Here is an 18,692-nt window from a genome sequence, read left to right as displayed (position 1 = left end):
GTGCGAACCTCCTCCGCGAAACCTGCGTGTGAAGCTGCTGCTGAACATTATCGCTCCCGGCGACCGGTCACACCACCGCCATTATCAGCAGAAACCAGCCAATTGATACAACTGCTCTGCTGCCCCATCGTAACTCCAATCAACTTGACAGCACAAATAAAAAGTTCAACCGTTATACTGGGACTTATGATATCAGTTCTACAGAATCAGCAACTCGAATATTAAGGAAAACCCTACAGGAGGCAAGATTGAATATCTAAAATTAAAATGCTGAGCGTGCAGTATACTAGAGCAGTATTTAAGCTTCAGAATGTAATGACAGAAAATAAACTCAAGTAACAAAGCATAGCAAGAGTGCATTAGCTCAGACCATAACGACAGAAAACCCATGTACAAGCAAAATATAAAGTCATCTGGCACCTAGAGCACGCTAGCAGTGACCCACTACTGGAAAGAACAGATATTAGCTTTGCAGCTTAATACATTTCAGTGAAACTTATCATGCCTTTCCTACTTTAGCTTCCAGTGAAGCTACATCCTGAAATCCATGACACAGACGGTGTTGTTGGAGAAGCAGGCTGCTAACTTGCTGCCTTCCTTGTTCCAACACACTTCAAAAATGCCACCGCTCCCTCTAAAGGTCTTCACGATCCTGCCTTCTTTGACGGACCATATATGCAGGCTTTGGTCCAGGGACCCACTGGCCAGGTACTCGCCATTTGGGCTAAATGCCACAGAATAAACTGGCTGCACGTGGCCAGCCAAGCTGTACAGAAGGTGTCCTTGCTCGACATCCCATAGCTTGATAGTCGAGTCAAACGATGCGCTCGCCAAAAGCAGCTGTTGATTGGGATTGCTTGTTCCTGGACCTGTTGGGCTCCATCTAATGGTGTATACCTCCTTACTATGCTCCTTAAAATCATACACACATTTGTCCTGCTTCACACTCCATATCTTTGCAGTACAATCATCAGAACAAGATGCCAACAAAGAACCAGTTGGATCCCACTTGATAGCATTAACTTCTTTCTGGTGGCCGCCAAATGTTTTAACTGGGCGTGGATCCCCAATCTTGCAAAAGTAGATCATGTTGTCATTTGAGCATGTTGCAAAAGAGCTGTTGTTTCGCCAATCCACATCTAGTGTTGGAGCTGAATGAAATTCATATTGCTGCTTGCACTCCCATGTCTTTGTATCCCACACAATAGCAGTTTTATCCACACTGCCACTTAGGAGACAATCGCCTTTCCTATTCCATTTCAGAGAAAATATAGGTCCCTTGTGTCTGGACAAAGTCTGCTTTAACTCCCCATCTCTACTCCATATTCTTGCCTGCCCATCATAGGAGCCCGTGGCTAGCAGTGTTCCTTCCCCATTCCAGTCAAGCGTGGTGACATCCTTGCTCTTCTCGTTAGTCCTGCCCTTGAAATTTTTTAGAACATGAACACTTGCAGGAGATGGTTGAATGGAACCACATGGACCATCAGGAATTGTCCAAATTCTAGCAGTTGAGTCTCCTGACCCAGAAGCTAGAAGGGAGCCGGTTGGGCTCCATGCACAAGCAAACACCTCCGAACTGTGTCCTTCCAAAACGGTTACATCCGCACTAAGAATTTCCTGAGGAGTTGTAGTTACATCCATTGGTGTAGGACCTGCACTGGCAAGGGAATCCTCTTCATGCTTAAACTTATCAATGCGCTCTGTGTTCTGTTTTTCCCTTTCCTTCTCCTTCTCTTCCACCCTGTCTCTTTCGGTTCTGTCTTTTTCCCTCTCTTTGTCTTTTTCTTTGCCATGGCGCTCTCTCTCCCGTTCACCTGCAAGACGATTTTCATGATCCTCGATCATGCATTCTTTCTCCTTTCCCTTGTCCTTGTCAACGTCAATCTGAAGCCTCTCCCTTTTTTTCCTCTTGACGATCCGTTGCAACTCTTCAACATCTTTTGTGATGATTTCAAGAGGTTCCAGAAGGGCAAAATCCTTCTCAGCTTCTTCATCATTTTCATCAGTATTTGCTTCTAACTCTATGTACTGGAGGCCTTTCTGCACGACAGTGATAAGAGCACCAGGGGGGACAACATTTCCATCTATCCCACCTTTATGTAGCCCTGCTTCATACCCTAAAGTAAACGCGGCATGAACAAAACCTGGAAATGTTGGTTGGAAGAAACAATATTATCAGTGAAAGGTGAAAACCATGCGTTCAAACATAACTACTACAGATAGCAATTCTAGAAGCGCGCAATGGAAATGCAGATGGCACGGAATACATCATCAAGAATAATAAGAAAGAGCTGAAACGGTAGAGAATGATAAGAACGGGACAGAAGTTGAGAGGCCCTGAGAAAAAAAAAACTTCCCTCAATGCACGGAGTACCAAATGCTTACAGAAAATCAACAGAACCCAAATAAAAAAAAATCACCAATAGCTCTTGCTGGGTTTGACTTATGAGGTCCATGAATTTCCGCATTTGCGGTGCAGTAAAAACCAATACCAGGGCAGAGGTGGACGAAACTAAAAGGGGTCATGTTCCACCATGAGCAAAAGTTATTATCTAACACATGCTAGTATGTAAAGGGAAGCAAACTCCAAAAAGAAATTAGTAAGGGAAACAACACTGCATAACCTAGAACCGGATCCCAATCTAATGGTGTGTTTGGGAGAGAGCTCCACTCCGTCTCTAAACTCCACTTCACCTATTAAGCTCTGATGAAGCTATTAAAAGGTTTGGGTAGCACGTTAGCTCCAGATTCACATTACAGAGGGTTTTTTTGTGTGGAAGTGCCACAAAACCCCTGTTTTTACTTTACTCTACGTGTGAAGTACTATTTTCCGTACTCTATCTCGAAGATGTACTCATCCGTTCCAGATACTTACAGGCTATACTCATCAGCTATGTGTACCCAAAAAATTATTAATAGCTGTTACAAGAAGTGATGGAATCAACCAAAATCAAAGACCACGCATATCATTTTCCAGTCTCCTTTTCAAACATCATCAATTATTAACTGTTCGTCAGGTGCCAATGGATTGATTTGGTACGGATTACTACTGGCTTGCTGGAACTTCTGAACAAGTAGTGGTGTGGGCTTGAACGCGGACGAATTCCTCTAAATCAATTACCCAGCGCTCCCTGCAAGCTGAGCTCTGAAGGAAAACGTGCAGAAGCTAATGTAGCTTGAACTCGAGAAAGAAAACGCGATTCCCCGTCCATCCAGACCCGTACAGCACCAACATCAACCAAGCCAAATTCGTGAACGCTGCAACCTGGAACCCCCAAGGAACGAGAGAGAGATAAAAGAAAGGGCCAGCCATGGGGGCAAAACTAGATAGGAAGCAGCGACGGGAAACGGGCAGAGGGGCCACCGCCGGAAGGGAGGGGTCGGGGATGGACGGGACGGCGCAGGCGAGGGGCAACCGCTAGAGATGGTGGCGACGGAGGGGACGAGGCCTGGGGTGTCGGAGGCGCCGGCCAAGCTCTAGATGGGACGAGACCGTCGCCGGAGACGGCGGCGGCGCCACATGCCAAGGGATTCCTGCAAGAATCACCAGATCCCTACCCACCCCGTCCACCAAATCGCACCGAATCCACCACCAAGAAACCCTGAACCCTAAATCGGCGCAAATCGCGCCAGATCCTCTCGACCTAATAATAACCAAGCAAATCGAAAAGGGGGCGGATGGAGGCACGAACCGGACTCCTGGAGGTAGCGGAAGACGAGGAAGTTGAGCTCCGCCGAGGTGATGGCTCCCATCGCCGGAGCACGCCGGCGGCGGTAGCGGGACTCGGGTCGGGTGAAGGAAGGAAAGCGATGGATTCACGGGACCCCGACCGGGTTGACTTGTTCTTAAACTAATCGCTGCAAGGTCTCTTTTTTTACGTTGAGAGAAATTGGGCCGGCTGTCTCACATGGGCCGACTAGGCAACTGGGTAAATATCGCGGGCCACTAAAAAAAATACTGAGTATATCCTGCAGGCCTGCTGCTCCTGCCCATGCCATGTGGACCCGCTGGAACCAAAGAAAAAACAAGAGTCGATCAAGGCTGTCTTCTCGGAAACCTCTTCTTTTTTTTGAAACCATAATATATTATACGCCAGCAAGTCGCCTCATTAAAAGACTTCCAGTCCCATTAGGTACCCTGGTAAGGAAAAGAGTGCGTCAGAAACTTGCTGGACCCACATCAATGTATTGTTACATCCTCTATGAGCTTACAGAGAAGGAAACTAGGGGGATCATCGTCCCAATTACAAGAATCTTTATCTATATGGCAAACTCTAGCAAGCTCATGCGCAGTCTTGTTGGCTTCTCTTGGACAATGAACATAGGATACCTCTCCAATAGAGAGGGCCAAATCGATACAATCAGCAAAAATTGCCGCCGAACCCGTCCACCAGACAGCTACGCCATTTAGAGCCTCAATATTCTCCAACGAATCAGATTCTGCAATAACCGCATTACAACCTTTTCTGGTAGCCAAACCGAGCCCCTCCTTCAACGCTAGGGCTTCTGCCATCGAAGCTGACTTGGGAGAAATCTGGTAGCCGCTGCAACAAAACGACCTTGATAATCACGAAGAACTGCTGCCGTCGAGCATGTTCCAGAATCCACATGAAATGACGCATCAACATTTACCTTCATCCATCTAGGCATTGGTTTGACCCAAGTAGCAGTTAATGGATTCAGTTTTGAGTTAGCACCCTTGGCATTAGAAGTAATAGATAGGATGGAAAGCCTGCACCTGTTAACCGGAGGAGTCTCTTCATCATGTGTTCGCCTTCGTCTCAGCCACCACAAATACCAACAGGTGACCATCATAACCTCCTTCAACCCAAGATCAAAGTTTTGAAAATTTTGTTCCTCCTTACACAAAATATGCTCAAGAATAGCAGACCCCGCTATATCAGCCAGAGTCGCATCATCGACTGAATTAGCCAAACCAAGCGACACCCAAACTTCCTTTGCTTTTGGATATCTAAATAATAAATGGGCAATATCCTCCGGTCCAGAACTACAAATCGGACACTGTCCGGACGTTCCAATATGACGGTTAACCAATGTACTTTTCACAGGGAGTATACCATGCAAGGATCGCCAGATAAATATTTTAATTTTGCTTGGGAGTTTTAATTTCCACACAGTTTTCCAAACTAGATTTGTAGCTGAAACCCCTGGGCTAGTGAGCAGTCTTCCCGTGGACCCAAACTGATATCTCCATTGAAGGTGATAGGCAGATCGGATAGTATACATGTCATGCTTACTAAAACTCCAAGCAATAAAATCCTCAAAGTCATGGACATTCAAAGGGATCCGCAGAATTCTGTTAACATCCAGCTCATTAAAAATACTTCTGAGCAATATTTCATCCCATTGCCCGGTAAGGGGATCCAGAAGTTGACTTACTTTTGTATAAACAGTGTTTCCTCTTAAAGTAGTAACTTTTCGATCATGACTTGAGGGGATCCACGGATCAGACCAAATGTTAATCTTATCCCCATCTCCAACCCTCCAAATATATCCTCTGTTGAATGTAGGTATACTAGCAGAGATGCTCTGCCAAGTGAATGAACAGCCTCCTTTCGGCCCTGCCCTCAACACATTATTATCAGGAAAATATTTAGCCCCAAGCACCCGGGCACATAGTGAGGTCGGGTCCGAAATAAGTCTCCAAACTTGTTTACCCAACATAGCCAAATTAAAGGAGTGGAAATCCCTAAAGCTCATGCCCCCTTCCTTCTTCGGATAACAAAGCTTCCACCAAGCATACCAGTGCATTTTGTTGCTATTATCATCATCTCCCCACCAGAATTTTGATATTGCATCCATCATTCTTTTGCACACCCCCTTTAGGATAAGGAAAACAGACATTGCGTAGACCGGAATTGCTTGAGCCACTGCTTTCAACAGAATTTCCTTTCCTCCAATTGAAAGGTGTTTCTCCTTCCAACCATTAATGCGTTTAATAATCCGCTCAATGAACTCCTCAAAATTATCACTCCTATTTTCTCCAACCAAAGCAGGCAAACCCAGATATTTGTCTGAAAGGGCCTCCGAATTGATATGAAGCTCTTCACAAATTTCTGCTCTTAGTATCACATTAGTATTTGGCGAGAAAAATATACTAGATTTTGGTAGACTCACCATCTGTCCCGAATTCGCACAATAGGTATCCAGAACTCGCTGCAAGGAAGTCGCATTATTCATATCCGCCTTCATGAGAATTAGGGAATCGTCAGCAAATAAAAGGTGTGAAACTGACGGTGCATTTCTGCACACCCTAACCCCATCAATGCCACCAACTTCTTCTTCATGCAACAAAAGACTAGACAGACCTTCTGCACAAATCAAGAACAAATAAGGAGAAAGAGGGTCTCCCTGACGGAGACCCCTAGTAGGAATAAACATATCCATCTCCTCAGAATTAAACCGGACCTGATATCTCACCGATCTCACACAAGCCATCATAAGAATAATCCATCTCTCATGGAAGCCCAACTTGCGCATCATATTTTCAAGAAAAATCCACTCCACTCTGTCATATGCCTCTTCTGATGGTCCACAAACATGTGAAATTTCAACTTCTTAATAATTATTTATTATGAAGAACCTTTTTCAAATCCCATATCTGCGTCGGGATTTTACGCACCCAAACATTATACTGTTAAAAAGGAACTCGCACATTTTTCCAACATCTTTTCATAACCAAGCATTCTTTTAGCTAGATCGAACATTCTGAAAAATGAATGTTTTTACATTCTGGATATGCAAAACAATTTTTTTCAGAAAAATGAACGGTTTTAAAAAATGAACATATTTAAAATTTTCAAAATCTAAACATTTTCACAAAAATTGAAACTCGTGGAGAACTAGAGAAAACTAGTTGGAAACTAGATGTAGCTGAAACTCACCTAAAACCAATGAAAGCCGAAAACACCGTGGAAACAAGAAATGCCGAAGAAAAACCAAATGTGTTTCATACAAGATAACCCATACGGCCATACTTATCACCCATGTGCGTCGCCGCAAACAGGGGCCGCAGTACGTAGTGGTAGGATTCAGTGTGTTTTTTCGAGGAAACAGCCTGTTCTCATGTCCATGCCTTGTGGACCCACCCAATCTTGTTCTTAAATACAAGAAAAAAATGGAACGATATTTTCTATGCTCGCCATTAGGTTTGTGTTGCTGTCTATTTACGGATTTGCCGCTCTGAACTATTTCAATTGGGTTTCTCTTGCCACACGGGAAAAACTCTTGCCACCCTTTTTTCTCTCTTTCTTGTGTTACCATGAGAACTTTGATAAGATTAATTAGTCAATCGTTTTTAGGGCGGAAAGAGAATGACCATCAACGTCCTAGACTTAGTGAATGACTATAGTTGTTTACTTATTTTACATCTAGACATTGTAATCCTAGATTCCTAGTGGAGTCCTTCATCTGGTGTAATGTCGTTATCAGGCTGTTTTGATTATTGGACCGTGATGCTGAGTTGCTGACAACCTTGGTAGTGAGTATCTCTCCTTATTCTGAATACTTGATTCTCCATCCGTCTTGTCTTGTCCTACATGCAAGGTAAATAAAATAGGTGATCAAAATAATGGTGCAACTGCTGCAGTTATATATTTTTAGTGTGCTCTAGCTTAGTAGTCATCTCATAGAAATTTTGCCGACACTCTTTCCCACGGATGGAAGGTGTATTTTAGCTTTTTCTTAATCCGTGAGACGATTCTGTGTCGGAAATAATTACTACTAGCATCTAAATATCAAGTTGGTATTGCTAATACATTGTAAAACATACTAGTACTACTTATCATGTCCTTTTTTGCAGGGGTACTTATCATGTCTATGAATCGGCATGTGTATATTATATTGAAAGTGATGGTTACCGTCTCGGAGACGGTATCAGTGGATATTCTAACAAACCTACATCCTTTTTAGGTAGAAATATTGTTTCATGCCGAGGTAGGTCATCATCACTTGCAAGTTGCAACTAACCGACCAAGACAACTTCAAGACGAACCAAGCCTAAGTTTAGCTACACGCCACCTAGGCACCCACAACGAATTTAAGTTAACTATTATTAATGGCATGGATTCCCAGAACAAAAAAATCAAGCAAAAAAAGTCACCACCAAGATCAGAGCTACTAAGTACTCTACGGTACTCCCTCTTTTCTTAAACGTAGTTTTAATTTAACTAACCACGATAAGATTTATGAAACAGAGGAAGTATAATATATAATATTTATTACTGGGGTCCATGCCATGGACGAATAGAATGTGGCCAACATGGGTCCCACTATGTTCTCATCCTCTCGTTTCTCCTCCCGTGCGCTGGAAAATTATCTCCCAACACGCAGAGCTCGAGGCCGTCGTTGCCCATGCCGCTATGCGCCGTTTAGCCAAGGTGACACACATCGTTGGAAGCCGCTATGGTCCAAGGTCCCAAATCCATCAAATATCATCAGTTTCTATGTGTGCGGCGATGGAGCTGCTCTGAAACGCCACTGCCAAATCCTCCCTCTCTCTCTCTCTCTATAGTTCTGCTGGCCTCAATGCTGCTGCAAAAGGCGACCTCTAATGCTACAAATTCAGGACAATGGTGTCACAAAAGATGGTCGAAGATGCCGCGAGCCAGCCGATGGCAATGGGGCGATGGTAGGGAGCGTTGCCGATGTTTTGCGCTTAAAAAGGACGGCCGAGGGGTGGTTGTCCACTTTCCGACGCGAGTATCCAGTTGCGTGCAGTTAATGGCGGAGCAGAACCCCAACCAACGAGAAGCGTGCCATCGAAGACCACAGCAGAAGAGACGGCGGTTCAAGCCATGTTCCACTACTAGCAGGCCCGAGGCGGCACGGAGGGGACATACGACAGCGTCCATCCGCGAACAATGCAATTCCTCCTCAAATTTGGACCGCGAATGCGTTCCCACGGATAGGCCGGTCACTTTGAAATGAGCCACTAGCCTAGGGGCAACACATTTTTTTAACCGTGCAAATATAAACGATTATTTTTATTTTGTCTGCGTCGGTCGCTGAAGATATCCTAAAGTTGATACATGTACGCCATGCCACGACTACACTTGTGAGATCAAAGTTGCGGGACATTGGTGCAAAACTAAGACAAGATAATGTGTTGTTAAACTGTAACACCAGTGACGTCGACATCGCAAAAAAATACAGTCTTGACTTCGAAGGTTTGTGTAAACAATGAGTATGATTCTGACAGCGCACGAGCAAATTAGCCAATTGTTATCCAGTTTACTCCTCAATTATTGAGAACGAACGAACAAAACCGTACAGCGACAGGTTCCAATTCGAAATCATCCACCTCTCCGATCCACATCAACCAATCAGTCAGTTAGTTCATTATCCGACAAATTCCCGCCGAGCTGCGCCGCCAGCCAGCCAGCCAGCGGAAGAGGAGAACTCCATTTTCTCCATCCTAAAAATCCAGTCTTTTCGCTCTTTCTCAGGGGCGGCGCGCACCCCGCCGGAACCGATCCTTATCGCCGCCGGCGTCTCTCCTTTCCTCCCCTGCTTACCACGTATGGGCGAGAAGGCACTGGCGGTCCCCGGCGGCGCGCGCTCGCCGTCCCGGTCAGACGAATCTACCGTCTTGCCACTCGTCACTGGTCACGGATATCTGTGCTATAGCTTCTGAAGGTCTTCGATTGCTAGTAGATATTTGAGTGTTGACCATTTGTAAGCCTGCAAAAAGTTGGATGTCTTGGTTACTGTTCTCTCCTATATGTAGCTGCGCAGCTGTGCCCAGATTTAAGATCGATTAATTATGTCATGTGCTGCTCATTTGTTTCTATGTACACTAGATAGATTAATTCAAGCTAAGGTAGTTTCTTCATTTCTACAGCTCGTAAGATACTGCTGCTGATTGGTCTGAAGTCTGAACTGAGCTCATGGAGACCGTTTCGACGAACGAGGGTTCCGGTAAGGGCGCGATGTGGGAGCTGGAAAGGAATCTCGACCAGCCCATGGATGCAGAGGCCGGGAGACTGAGGAATATGTACAGAGAAAAGGTGATTATTAGTGTCATTTAAAAAACGCTCGTCGTTTCGATGCCAGTTTTGGCCAATTAGGATTTTTTTTTTGTTTAACACATCCGCAAAGGTTGTGAAACACTGGCCAGATGTTGCCTGAGATGCACGGTTGATTTGAAATGAATAGCTAAGGTATATGATAACTAACTCTCTTTTTGCCCTGTTTTCTTCTCTTGTGTTTGCAGACATACCCAACAATTTTGCTGCTGCGTCTAGCCTTCCAAAGCCTTGGCGTGGTATTTGGAGACTTAGGCACATCGCCTCTTTACGTTTTCTACAACATCTTTCCTCAGGACATAGAAGACACGGAGCAAGTGATTGGAGCGCTCTCGCTTATTATCTACTCCCTTACCCTGATTCCACTTGTCAAATATGTGTTCATTGTATTGAGGGCGAACGATAACGGCCAAGGTAAGAATCTTTCTTGCTCTGTCAAAAGTTTTGCGTCAACTACTCCGTATATCTATAAGATAATGCAGTAAATACCTACAGCATGTTCTATGACCGTCTGGAGATCACCGGAAAATGAAAAGCTCGTCTGTTAGGGAATTAGGACAAGGTCACATTCTTCCTGAAGTCCATTTAACAGAACAGCTGCTTAGGCTCTTTGTTAGTTAGGTTCTGAACTTAGACCTGCCCAATATGAAGAGATTCTAACTTCTTCGAAACTAATTAGCGTTTTGTATATTTAAGAAATCCATTCATAGGAAAATGCTGGATGTAGACTATGAAACCATCAATGTAAGTTCCGGCATTTTTGTCTATGCAGCTGCCTCATGTAGGGACAGAAGTTTAGTGCACCACAGTACAATTATGATACCTGATACAGTACCTCACCTTGTCCCAAAGTGGTGTGATGCTTAGGAAATTACTGCAATTCCAATCTCACCTGCTGTGTTACACTATGAATATTAATATGCTCATGGCTTATTTGTTACTTCAGGTGGAACATTTGCTCTTTATTCGCTGCTTTGCCGGCATGCAAAGATAAACATTATTCCCAACCAACACAGAACAGATGAAGATCTAACAACATACAGCCGTCAGACATATGACGAGAAATCTCTTGCTGCAAAGATAAAAATATGGTTAGAGGGGCATCAATTCAGAAAGAATGTCATTCTTATTCTTGTACTCTTTGGTACTTGCATGGCTGTTGGAGATGGAATTCTCACTCCTGCCATATCAGGTGAGTGCCTGCATGTTTTATCATTCCTTAATGTAAGATTTTCTCAAAGTTCATATTCATAGCGTAACTAGGAGATATCAGCCTAACATGAACCGGTAAACCAGCATCTTCAGTCATAACACCCTGTCCTTGCCTATAAGTTATCGGAAACGTTCGGCAAGAAATGCATGTCGGTAATTCCTTTGGGTACACTGAACCAATTATTTTCCTTTTAGAGGCTACCTTGACAGCAATCTATTGGATAATGGCCCTAGGGTCCACGAGGTGACCATGTACCCAGTTGACGCAGCTGCAGCCTTACCAGTGCAGAGAGGAGGGAGACTCTTGTGAAATAGATTTATTTATTTTTCTAGTTAATTCAACCAAAGGATGTGGTAGACTCTTGCCCCTAACCCTAACACAAGTAACTAATGTTTATCCTTACTTACTTGAGCCCTTTATGCCCTTGAATAAGATGAAAAGCTTAGGCCAGGGACTTTCTGTCTTCCGTTCTGTGCTATATTGATATTTATCTGCACCTTTCTGTTCTTACTTTATTAGTCCGAGCCTCTGACATACCAACTAAACCTTTTATTAGCGCAAGAGACCAGTGAAATTTTACTATTTTTGTATCTATTTTAGTATTCTGTATTCTTCATATCTTGCTCCTGATGTTTGTGGTTTCATAGTTCTGCTGTTAACTTCTGCCCAATTGAATAGATATTAACGACTGCCTTACAATTCACAGTTCTTTCAGCAACTGGTGGAATACAGGTTGAAGTACCTGGGATGAGAAATGGTATGTGTGCAATGTTAAAGTTAGTACTGTTTTCAGCTTTCGTTAGCTTTACCATGCCCTCTTTCATATCAAGTTGCTATTGCTTCTCAGAGGAGGATGTCAAATTTGACGTTGATGTTCACTTAACCAGCACTGTTGATACCAACCTTATATAAGTCAACATATTGTTTTGTCTGTGGAATGATAAACCTACCATGCTAACTGCCAGTTGAAGCATTTTTATTTTACGTGTGGAACTTTGTTAATGGTAGTTTTCTGGGAACAATTATGTTTCTTCTGCAGATGTGGTTGTAATAGTCTCTGTGGTGATATTGATTGGACTGTTCAGCATGCAGCACTATGGTACAGATAAAGTCAGTTGGCTTTTTGCACCGATAGTATTCCTTTGGTTCATACTTATTGGAGTCCTTGGAGCGGTGAACATTTATAAATATGATAAGTCAGTTCTTAAGGCGTTCAATCCTATTTATGTATATCGTTACTTTAAGCGAGGGAAGACTAGCTGGGCTTCCCTAGGAGGAATCATGCTCAGCATAACAGGTCCGAGATCTTCCAAAATTTTATAGGGTTGCTTGTACTCTGTAAACTGGCCAACAACCAGACATGACTCTTTTGCTTACACTGCAGGGACAGAAGCACTGTTTGCCGACCTTTCATTTTTTCCTGTACAAGCTATTCAGGTACCATTTGTTGGTTGTGACTTGTGACTGTTAACAGTCAGAAGCACTATTAGTATTCTAAATTACATTTCTTAGAGACATCCATTCGATAGATCTTTTTACAGTCAGAGCTACATTCTTTTAGAATCAGTCTATTTGCTTGCTTTCTGACATTTTTATTGTTTCGATATGCAGATTGCTTTCACCACGGTTGTGTTCCCATGCCTTCTTCTGCAGTATACTGGTCAAGCTGCCTATATAGCTACGTACAAGAAAAAGGTCAACCATTCCTTCTATTATTCTCTTCCAGGTAATATTCATACCTTGGAACTTCCTAGTTACCATACCCGGAGGACGCGTAAGGACCTAGTTATTTCTTGTAGAAAGTATACTTTGGCCAGCGTTCGTTGTTGCAACAGCTGCTGCAATAGTTTCAAGCCAGGCAACTATATCCGCGACGTATTCTATTATCAAGCAAGCACTTGCTGTGGGATGCTTCCCCAGAGTGAAGATCATCCATACTTCCAAGAAGTATCTTGGCCAGATATACAGTCCAGATATCAATTGGATCCTCATGATTCTCTGCATCGCAGTCACAGCTGGATTCAAGAATCAGTCCCAGATTGCAAATGCATATGGTAAACAAACTGTTGTATATCTGTTAATATAGAATTTTCATTATTGCGGTATGCGCTCATCCTCTGTCCTAACACGAGTTTTGTCTCTGGCGTAAACAGGTACTGCTGTCATAATAGTTATGCTCGTGACAACATTTCTCATGATCCCCATAATGCTGCTGGTATGGCGCAGCCACTGGAGCTTGGTCGTCCTCTTCACCGTGCTGTCACTGGCGGTCGAGATCCCGTACCTGACTGCTGTCATGCAGAAGATCGACCAGGGAGGCTGGGTTCCTCTTGTGTTCGCCGTGGCAATCCTCATCATCATGTATGTGTGGCATTACGGCACGCTCAAGCGCTACGAATTCGAGATGCACAGCAAGGTCTCCATGGCGTGGATCCTCGGCCTCGGGCCGAGCCTCGGCCTTGTCAGGGTCCCCGGGATGGGCCTGGTGTACACGGAGCTGGCGAGCGGCGTCCCCCACATCTTCTCGCACTTCATCACGAACCTGCCGGCGATCCACTCCACGCTGGTATTCGTCTGCGTCAAGTACCTGCCCGTGTACACCGTGCCGCCAGACGAGCGGTTCCTCGTGAAGCGGATTGGGCCCAAGAGCTTCCACATGTTCCGGTGTGTGGCACGGTACGGGTACAAGGACGTCCACCGGAAGGATGACGATTTCGAGAAGATGCTCTTCGGCAGCCTGCTGCTCTTCGTCCGGCTGGAGAGCATGATGGAGGAGTACACCGACTCCGACGAGTACAGCGCCCGGGATCAGCAGGAGCTGATCCATGAAGCTAGCAGCGACGCCGACCTCAGCTACGCATCCCGTGACTCCATTGTCCCGGTGCGCACCCCAAACCACGGCTCAGGGGGGCAGACGACGATGACCATGACGCCGGGGTTCCAGACGGTGGGCGACGAGGTGGCGTTCTTGAACTCGTGCCGGGATGCCGGGGTGGTTCACATACTTGGGAACACCGTCATCCGGGCGCGCAGGGACTCGGGGTTTGTGAAGAAGTTCGCCATCGACTACCTGTACGCCTTCTTGAGGAAGATCTGCAGGGAGAACAGCGCCATCTTCAACGTTCCCCATGAGAGCCTGCTGAACGTTGGGCAGGTGTTCTATGTGTAGCTCAAACTTCAAACCGAATGTAAATCAATGTGTGTAGATTGTGTACAGGGAATTGGACGGCGATGAATTTTGAAGTGATAATTATGCATATCCGAAAGCTATAGAATGTAAATAAATTGGACAAATTTCAGTCCACTGCGATTCAAATACGTGTTTGAATCAAATTACTACTTGTTTTACAGAAAATTAATATAACTCGAGTCATATTATGAAGTCTGGATACGAGTATATGTCAAATTACAATTCTGAATATGTACCTGTCCTAATCGGATTACGTACAGGACGTGCGCTCCACACATATATGCATCAGTGTCCGGCCGGCGTTCATAATTAAAAGCCATGGACAGCGAGCAGCTTGCAGAATCCACGATCACCATGTCGGACAGCGAGCAGCGGCTGCCCGACGATCTCGTCACCGATGAAATCCTCACGCGCCTGCCGGCTGCCGCCGCCGCACGCTTCCGGGAGGTCTGCCGGGCGTGGAACGCGGCGATCACCTAAGACCACTTCGTCGCCGCGCACGCCAGGAGAGCAGCCGCGCGCCAGCCGGAGATCCTCTTCTTCCCGCCGGCCGAGGGCCCCTCCACGTCCTTCTACACGCGCTCCGTCGCGGAGGCCGGCGGCGCCTCCCGCAAGCTCCTCACCGTGGGCAACCTCGCCGCGGAGTACGTCGTGCTGTCCCGGAGGCCATGCCACGGGTTCACGCTCGTTCGCGACGCCCGGTCGTCCGAGCACTTCGTCTTTAACCTCTCCACCGGCGACCACGCCGTGCTGCCGCGGTGCGAGCCGGCCAAGACTTTCAGTTTCCCGACCTTTCAGCTCCCCTACAATTCTCGTTTCCACCCTACCATGGCGCCATGGTCTCCCTTCGAGTACTCGAGCACCGGGCTCGGCTTCGACCCGGCGACCGGCGAGCACAAGGTGGTCAGGCTGTTTGCGAACCGGAAGACGAAGCTCAAGTGCCAGGTGCACACGCTGGGGTCCCGGGGGTGGCGGCCCTGCGCCGGCGACGTGCCGTCGCTGCCCTGGCCGGGGCTAATGAAGTACCTCTCCGGCCTGCCTCCGGTGGTCGTCGGCGGGTCTTTCTACTGGCTCCTCTGGCCGCACAGCAACGTCGGCGTTGACCCGCACGACCCTCTCATCCTCTCGTTCTCCGTCGCCGACGAGCGGTTCGGCTGGGTACGCACTCCGCCGCGAGTATCGATGAGGCTGCGCAACCACCGCATCCGCCACCTCGCGGAGCTCGACGGGTCCCTGTGCGCCGTCGCCTACGGCGTCCCCCGCCGTTTTCACGGCGGCGAGGAACGCCTGATCGAGCTCCTCACGTGGACGCCGTCGCCATCGTCGTGGAAGACGCGCTGCCGCATCGACCTGGCGACCCTGCCCAATCCGGTGCGCGACGAGCTCGACAATGAGCTGCACATCGTCGTGCCGCTCTGCACCACCGCCGGCGGCAAGGTCGTGCTGCTCGCGACGGGCCACCACAAGGTGTTCGCGTACCACGCGGCGCGCAACGCCGTCGAGAAGGTGTTCTCCATGGAGGACTACGTCGGCTTCCCCGTCTGCCATAGCGAGGCCCGGCTGCACATCAACATATGCCTCCACGAGGAGTGCCTCGCTGCCGTCCCCAAGGTGGCGCCGGACGATGACGCCTGCATTGAGGACAAGAGGTTGCAGGTGAAGCTCGGCTGTGCGGCGGTGGTCGGCAGGCGGGAGAAGCACCGGCGGCTTTGCGAGAAATGTGCTTCTTTAGGACACGGTTATAAGTGTGTGGCCAGTGGGTGGGAGCAGATGACATGGACGGCGGAGCTCAGAGATCACCTACCCCCGAGGCAATATATTTGTTGATGAAAAAGTTAATTTTGAAATGTATATTTGTTTGCCGCAATTTCTTCATAGATAGATATTTCGTCACCTGAATTTGTTAATTATTTCACGTTAATACCTTAACATAGTAATATAAGATTCTTTTATGACAGTGTCTATAATTCTGGCCAACATTCTGGAAGTTTGTTAAATGAGATTTTCTTAAATTTAAGTTGCTCGAGAAAAATGCAATTGCAGTTGAGAATTTTTTTAACCTCGGCCCTCATTGATCATCTGGGGCGTCCGTTGGTCAGCTCTCTTTCTCTTTCTCTCGGTTTTTCCATCCATCGCAATAATAATTGATTTATCGGATGGTCTATCTAAAATATGTCACCCTGCTAGTTAATGAAAGCCAGTGGTTGCTGGTTCTTTCAAATCAAAATAGTAATGTCTGACAAAGATACATTTACTTTTTGCGAAAAGATAAAGGCACATTTGTTCATCAACGGCAACTAGGTCATACTATGAAACAAGTATGTACTAGATTCTGTCAACGCGTCGCCGTCATCAGAACACAAGAGACGTAGAATGTACATGCAAAGTAGCTAACTAGTAAGAGAGCTGAACTTGGTGCCAAACACGCGTATTTCCATCATCACACAGTAGAGGTGCACAAAGTCGAAGCATATTAATCCAGTACGAAAAGGCTGTAAAATATATAGTAGATTACTAATAACTAAAGTGAAGTTGGTGCCAAACACACATTAGAAAAATCATAATAGGACTCACATGAGCGCGTGCAATGGTACACAATAACACAACACCATTGCAACTACTAGTATTTCCAAAAAAAAAAAAAAAACTACTAGTAGTAACTAAGATAGACTAGATCGCTGACAGGCATAGCGTACATAGATAAGTAGTAGACGATGACGCGCTCCTTCGATTGGATACTTGCAGCTTATTACTGATGGCGAGCTTCAGTTCGCCGGACCAGCGACCGGTGGACGAGCGGCAGCTTTGTCGGCGAGCTTCACGTGCTTCTTGAATCTTGATGATGCGCTCCAGGGTTTCCTGATGAAGCCGTCGATGCGGGCACCCAGGTCGATGATGCGGCACTCCTTGAAGATTTTGGATGCGAGGAGTTCCACAAGCTGGTCGATCTGATCGTGCGAGTGGAGGCGCTGCGCGGCGAGGGCGACCTCGATGTGGTATATATCTGTTGTAAGTTGAGTTGTATAAGATCTCCTGTAATCTGTACAAGTCCTTGTCCTGCAAGGCATCATGTAATCTGTCCAATATAAATACACACCTTGCGACCCGGTTTAGAAAAAACGCCGCAAGCATAAACTTTTACATGGTATCAGAGCTAGTCTTCCTAGATCGCATCTGAAAATCGCCATGAGCTTCTCGTCTTCTTCCTCGTCGGCGGCCGGCACCAGCGGCTCTCTGAACGGTGTTGTCTCAGAGAAACTCACGAGGGAAAACTACCTCATCTAGCACTCTATGGTGCTGCCGGATATCCGTGGTGCTATGCTGATAGAGTACCTGGACGGATCGGCGAAGGAACCTGAGAAGATGATCAAGGCCACGGACAAGGACGGGAAGGAAATCTCGGTCCTCAATCCAGACTACGCACGGTGGATCGCTCAAGATCAAACTGTGCTTTCCTATCTCTTGCGGAACATGACAAGGGAGATTCTTACACAACTCGTCGGTCTGACTACGTCCGCGGCTGTCTGGGCAAAGCTGACGGAGATGTTTTCGTCGCAGTCGAAGGCGCGGATTGTGCATCTTCGAACCCAGATCAACAAGACCAAGAGGGAGAACTTTGCCTCTGGTGCAACCTATTTTGATCGCATCAAATCTCTGGCTGATGAGATGTCGACTGCTGGAAAGCCTCAGGACGATGACGATATTGCTTCATATGTTCTGGCCGGCCTAGATGATCAATACAATGGCTTTGTTGCAGCGATTACCGCACTGATTAGGGCTCATCAATCTGTGAGTCTTGGTGATTTATATTCGCAGTTTCTTGCGTATGAGTCCCGTCTTGATGACCAGCAACCTGGTAACGGCGATGGTGGTGAACTGTCTGCCAACGCTGCATCCCACGGCAACTATGGAGGCCGCAATAGGGGAGGAAGAAACGCTGGTGGTGGACGAGGAAACCCTGGTGGTCGTGGACAGTACAATGGCGGCAACCAGAACTATGGCAACTATGGCGGCGGTGGCTATCAAGGTGGCTACCAGCAGCGCCAAGGTGGAGGCCGCTCTAATGACCAACAGACCCTCTGTAACGTGTCAGATTTGTGACAAGGAGGGGCACCCTGCGTATCGATGCTGGAAGAGGTTTAATAAAGGCTACCAAGGCCCTGAGAGATCGGCGAATTCAGCAACAGGGACTCATGGAGCTGATCCGACGTGGTACATTGACTCTGGCGCTACTGATCATATT

At 46.5% G+C, this 18,692-nt stretch overlaps 2 protein-coding genes across 3 annotated transcripts; one reads left to right on the top strand and one right to left on the bottom strand.

The window, feature by feature from the left end:
• Positions 1-297: 297 nt before the first annotated feature.
• On the bottom strand, positions 298-3,846 carry LOC127303017 (WD40 repeat-containing protein HOS15). Its single transcript, XM_051333759.2, has 2 exons — positions 3,693-3,846; positions 298-2,144 (listed from the first exon to the last, which is right to left on the bottom strand). Exons 1-2 carry the CDS (start codon positions 3,751-3,753, stop codon positions 532-534), a joined length of 1,674 nt encoding a protein of 557 aa, XP_051189719.1. The 5' UTR covers positions 3,754-3,846; the 3' UTR covers positions 298-531.
• Positions 3,847-9,352: 5,506 nt separating this feature from the next.
• LOC127303016 (potassium transporter 18) lies at positions 9,353-14,644 on the top strand. Of its 2 annotated transcripts, none has more exons than XM_051333758.2 (10): positions 9,353-9,657; positions 9,863-10,028; positions 10,235-10,460; positions 10,993-11,238; positions 11,966-12,016; positions 12,299-12,556; positions 12,644-12,696; positions 12,871-12,985; positions 13,059-13,313; positions 13,413-14,644. In XM_051333758.2, exons 2-10 carry the CDS (start codon positions 9,909-9,911, stop codon positions 14,426-14,428), a joined length of 2,340 nt encoding a protein of 779 aa, XP_051189718.1. In that variant the 5' UTR covers positions 9,353-9,657; positions 9,863-9,908; the 3' UTR covers positions 14,429-14,644. The 2 variants fall into 2 exon arrangements, with proteins under 2 accessions (XP_051189718.1, XP_051189717.1); XM_051333757.2 differs by having other exon boundaries at positions 9,353-9,696.
• Positions 14,645-18,692: the final 4,048 nt, after the last annotated feature.

Source organism: Lolium perenne, chromosome 5 (assembly GCF_019359855.2).
Source record: "Lolium perenne isolate Kyuss_39 chromosome 5, Kyuss_2.0, whole genome shotgun sequence".
Classification (NCBI taxonomy): Eukaryota; Viridiplantae; Streptophyta; class Magnoliopsida; order Poales; family Poaceae; genus Lolium; species Lolium perenne.
This window is presented reverse-complemented; position numbering and strand designations above follow the sequence as displayed.

Coding starts and splice junctions, on each gene's coding strand:
- LOC127303017 (XM_051333759.2), bottom strand. CDS start 3,753: ATGGGAGCCATCACCTCGGCGGAGCTCAACTTCCTCGTCTTCCGCTAC. Junction 2,145..3,692: donor CCGCTACCTCCAGGAGTCCG/GTTCGTGCCTCC, acceptor CAACATTTCCAG/GTTTTGTTCATGCCGCGTTT.
- LOC127303016 (XM_051333758.2), top strand. CDS start 9,909: ATGGAGACCGTTTCGACGAACGAGGGTTCCGGTAAGGGCGCGATGTGG. Junction 10,461..10,992: donor GGCGAACGATAACGGCCAAG/GTAAGAATCTTT, acceptor TTGTTACTTCAG/GTGGAACATTTGCTCTTTAT. Junction 13,314..13,412: donor CCAGATTGCAAATGCATATG/GTAAACAAACTG, acceptor TGGCGTAAACAG/GTACTGCTGTCATAATAGTT.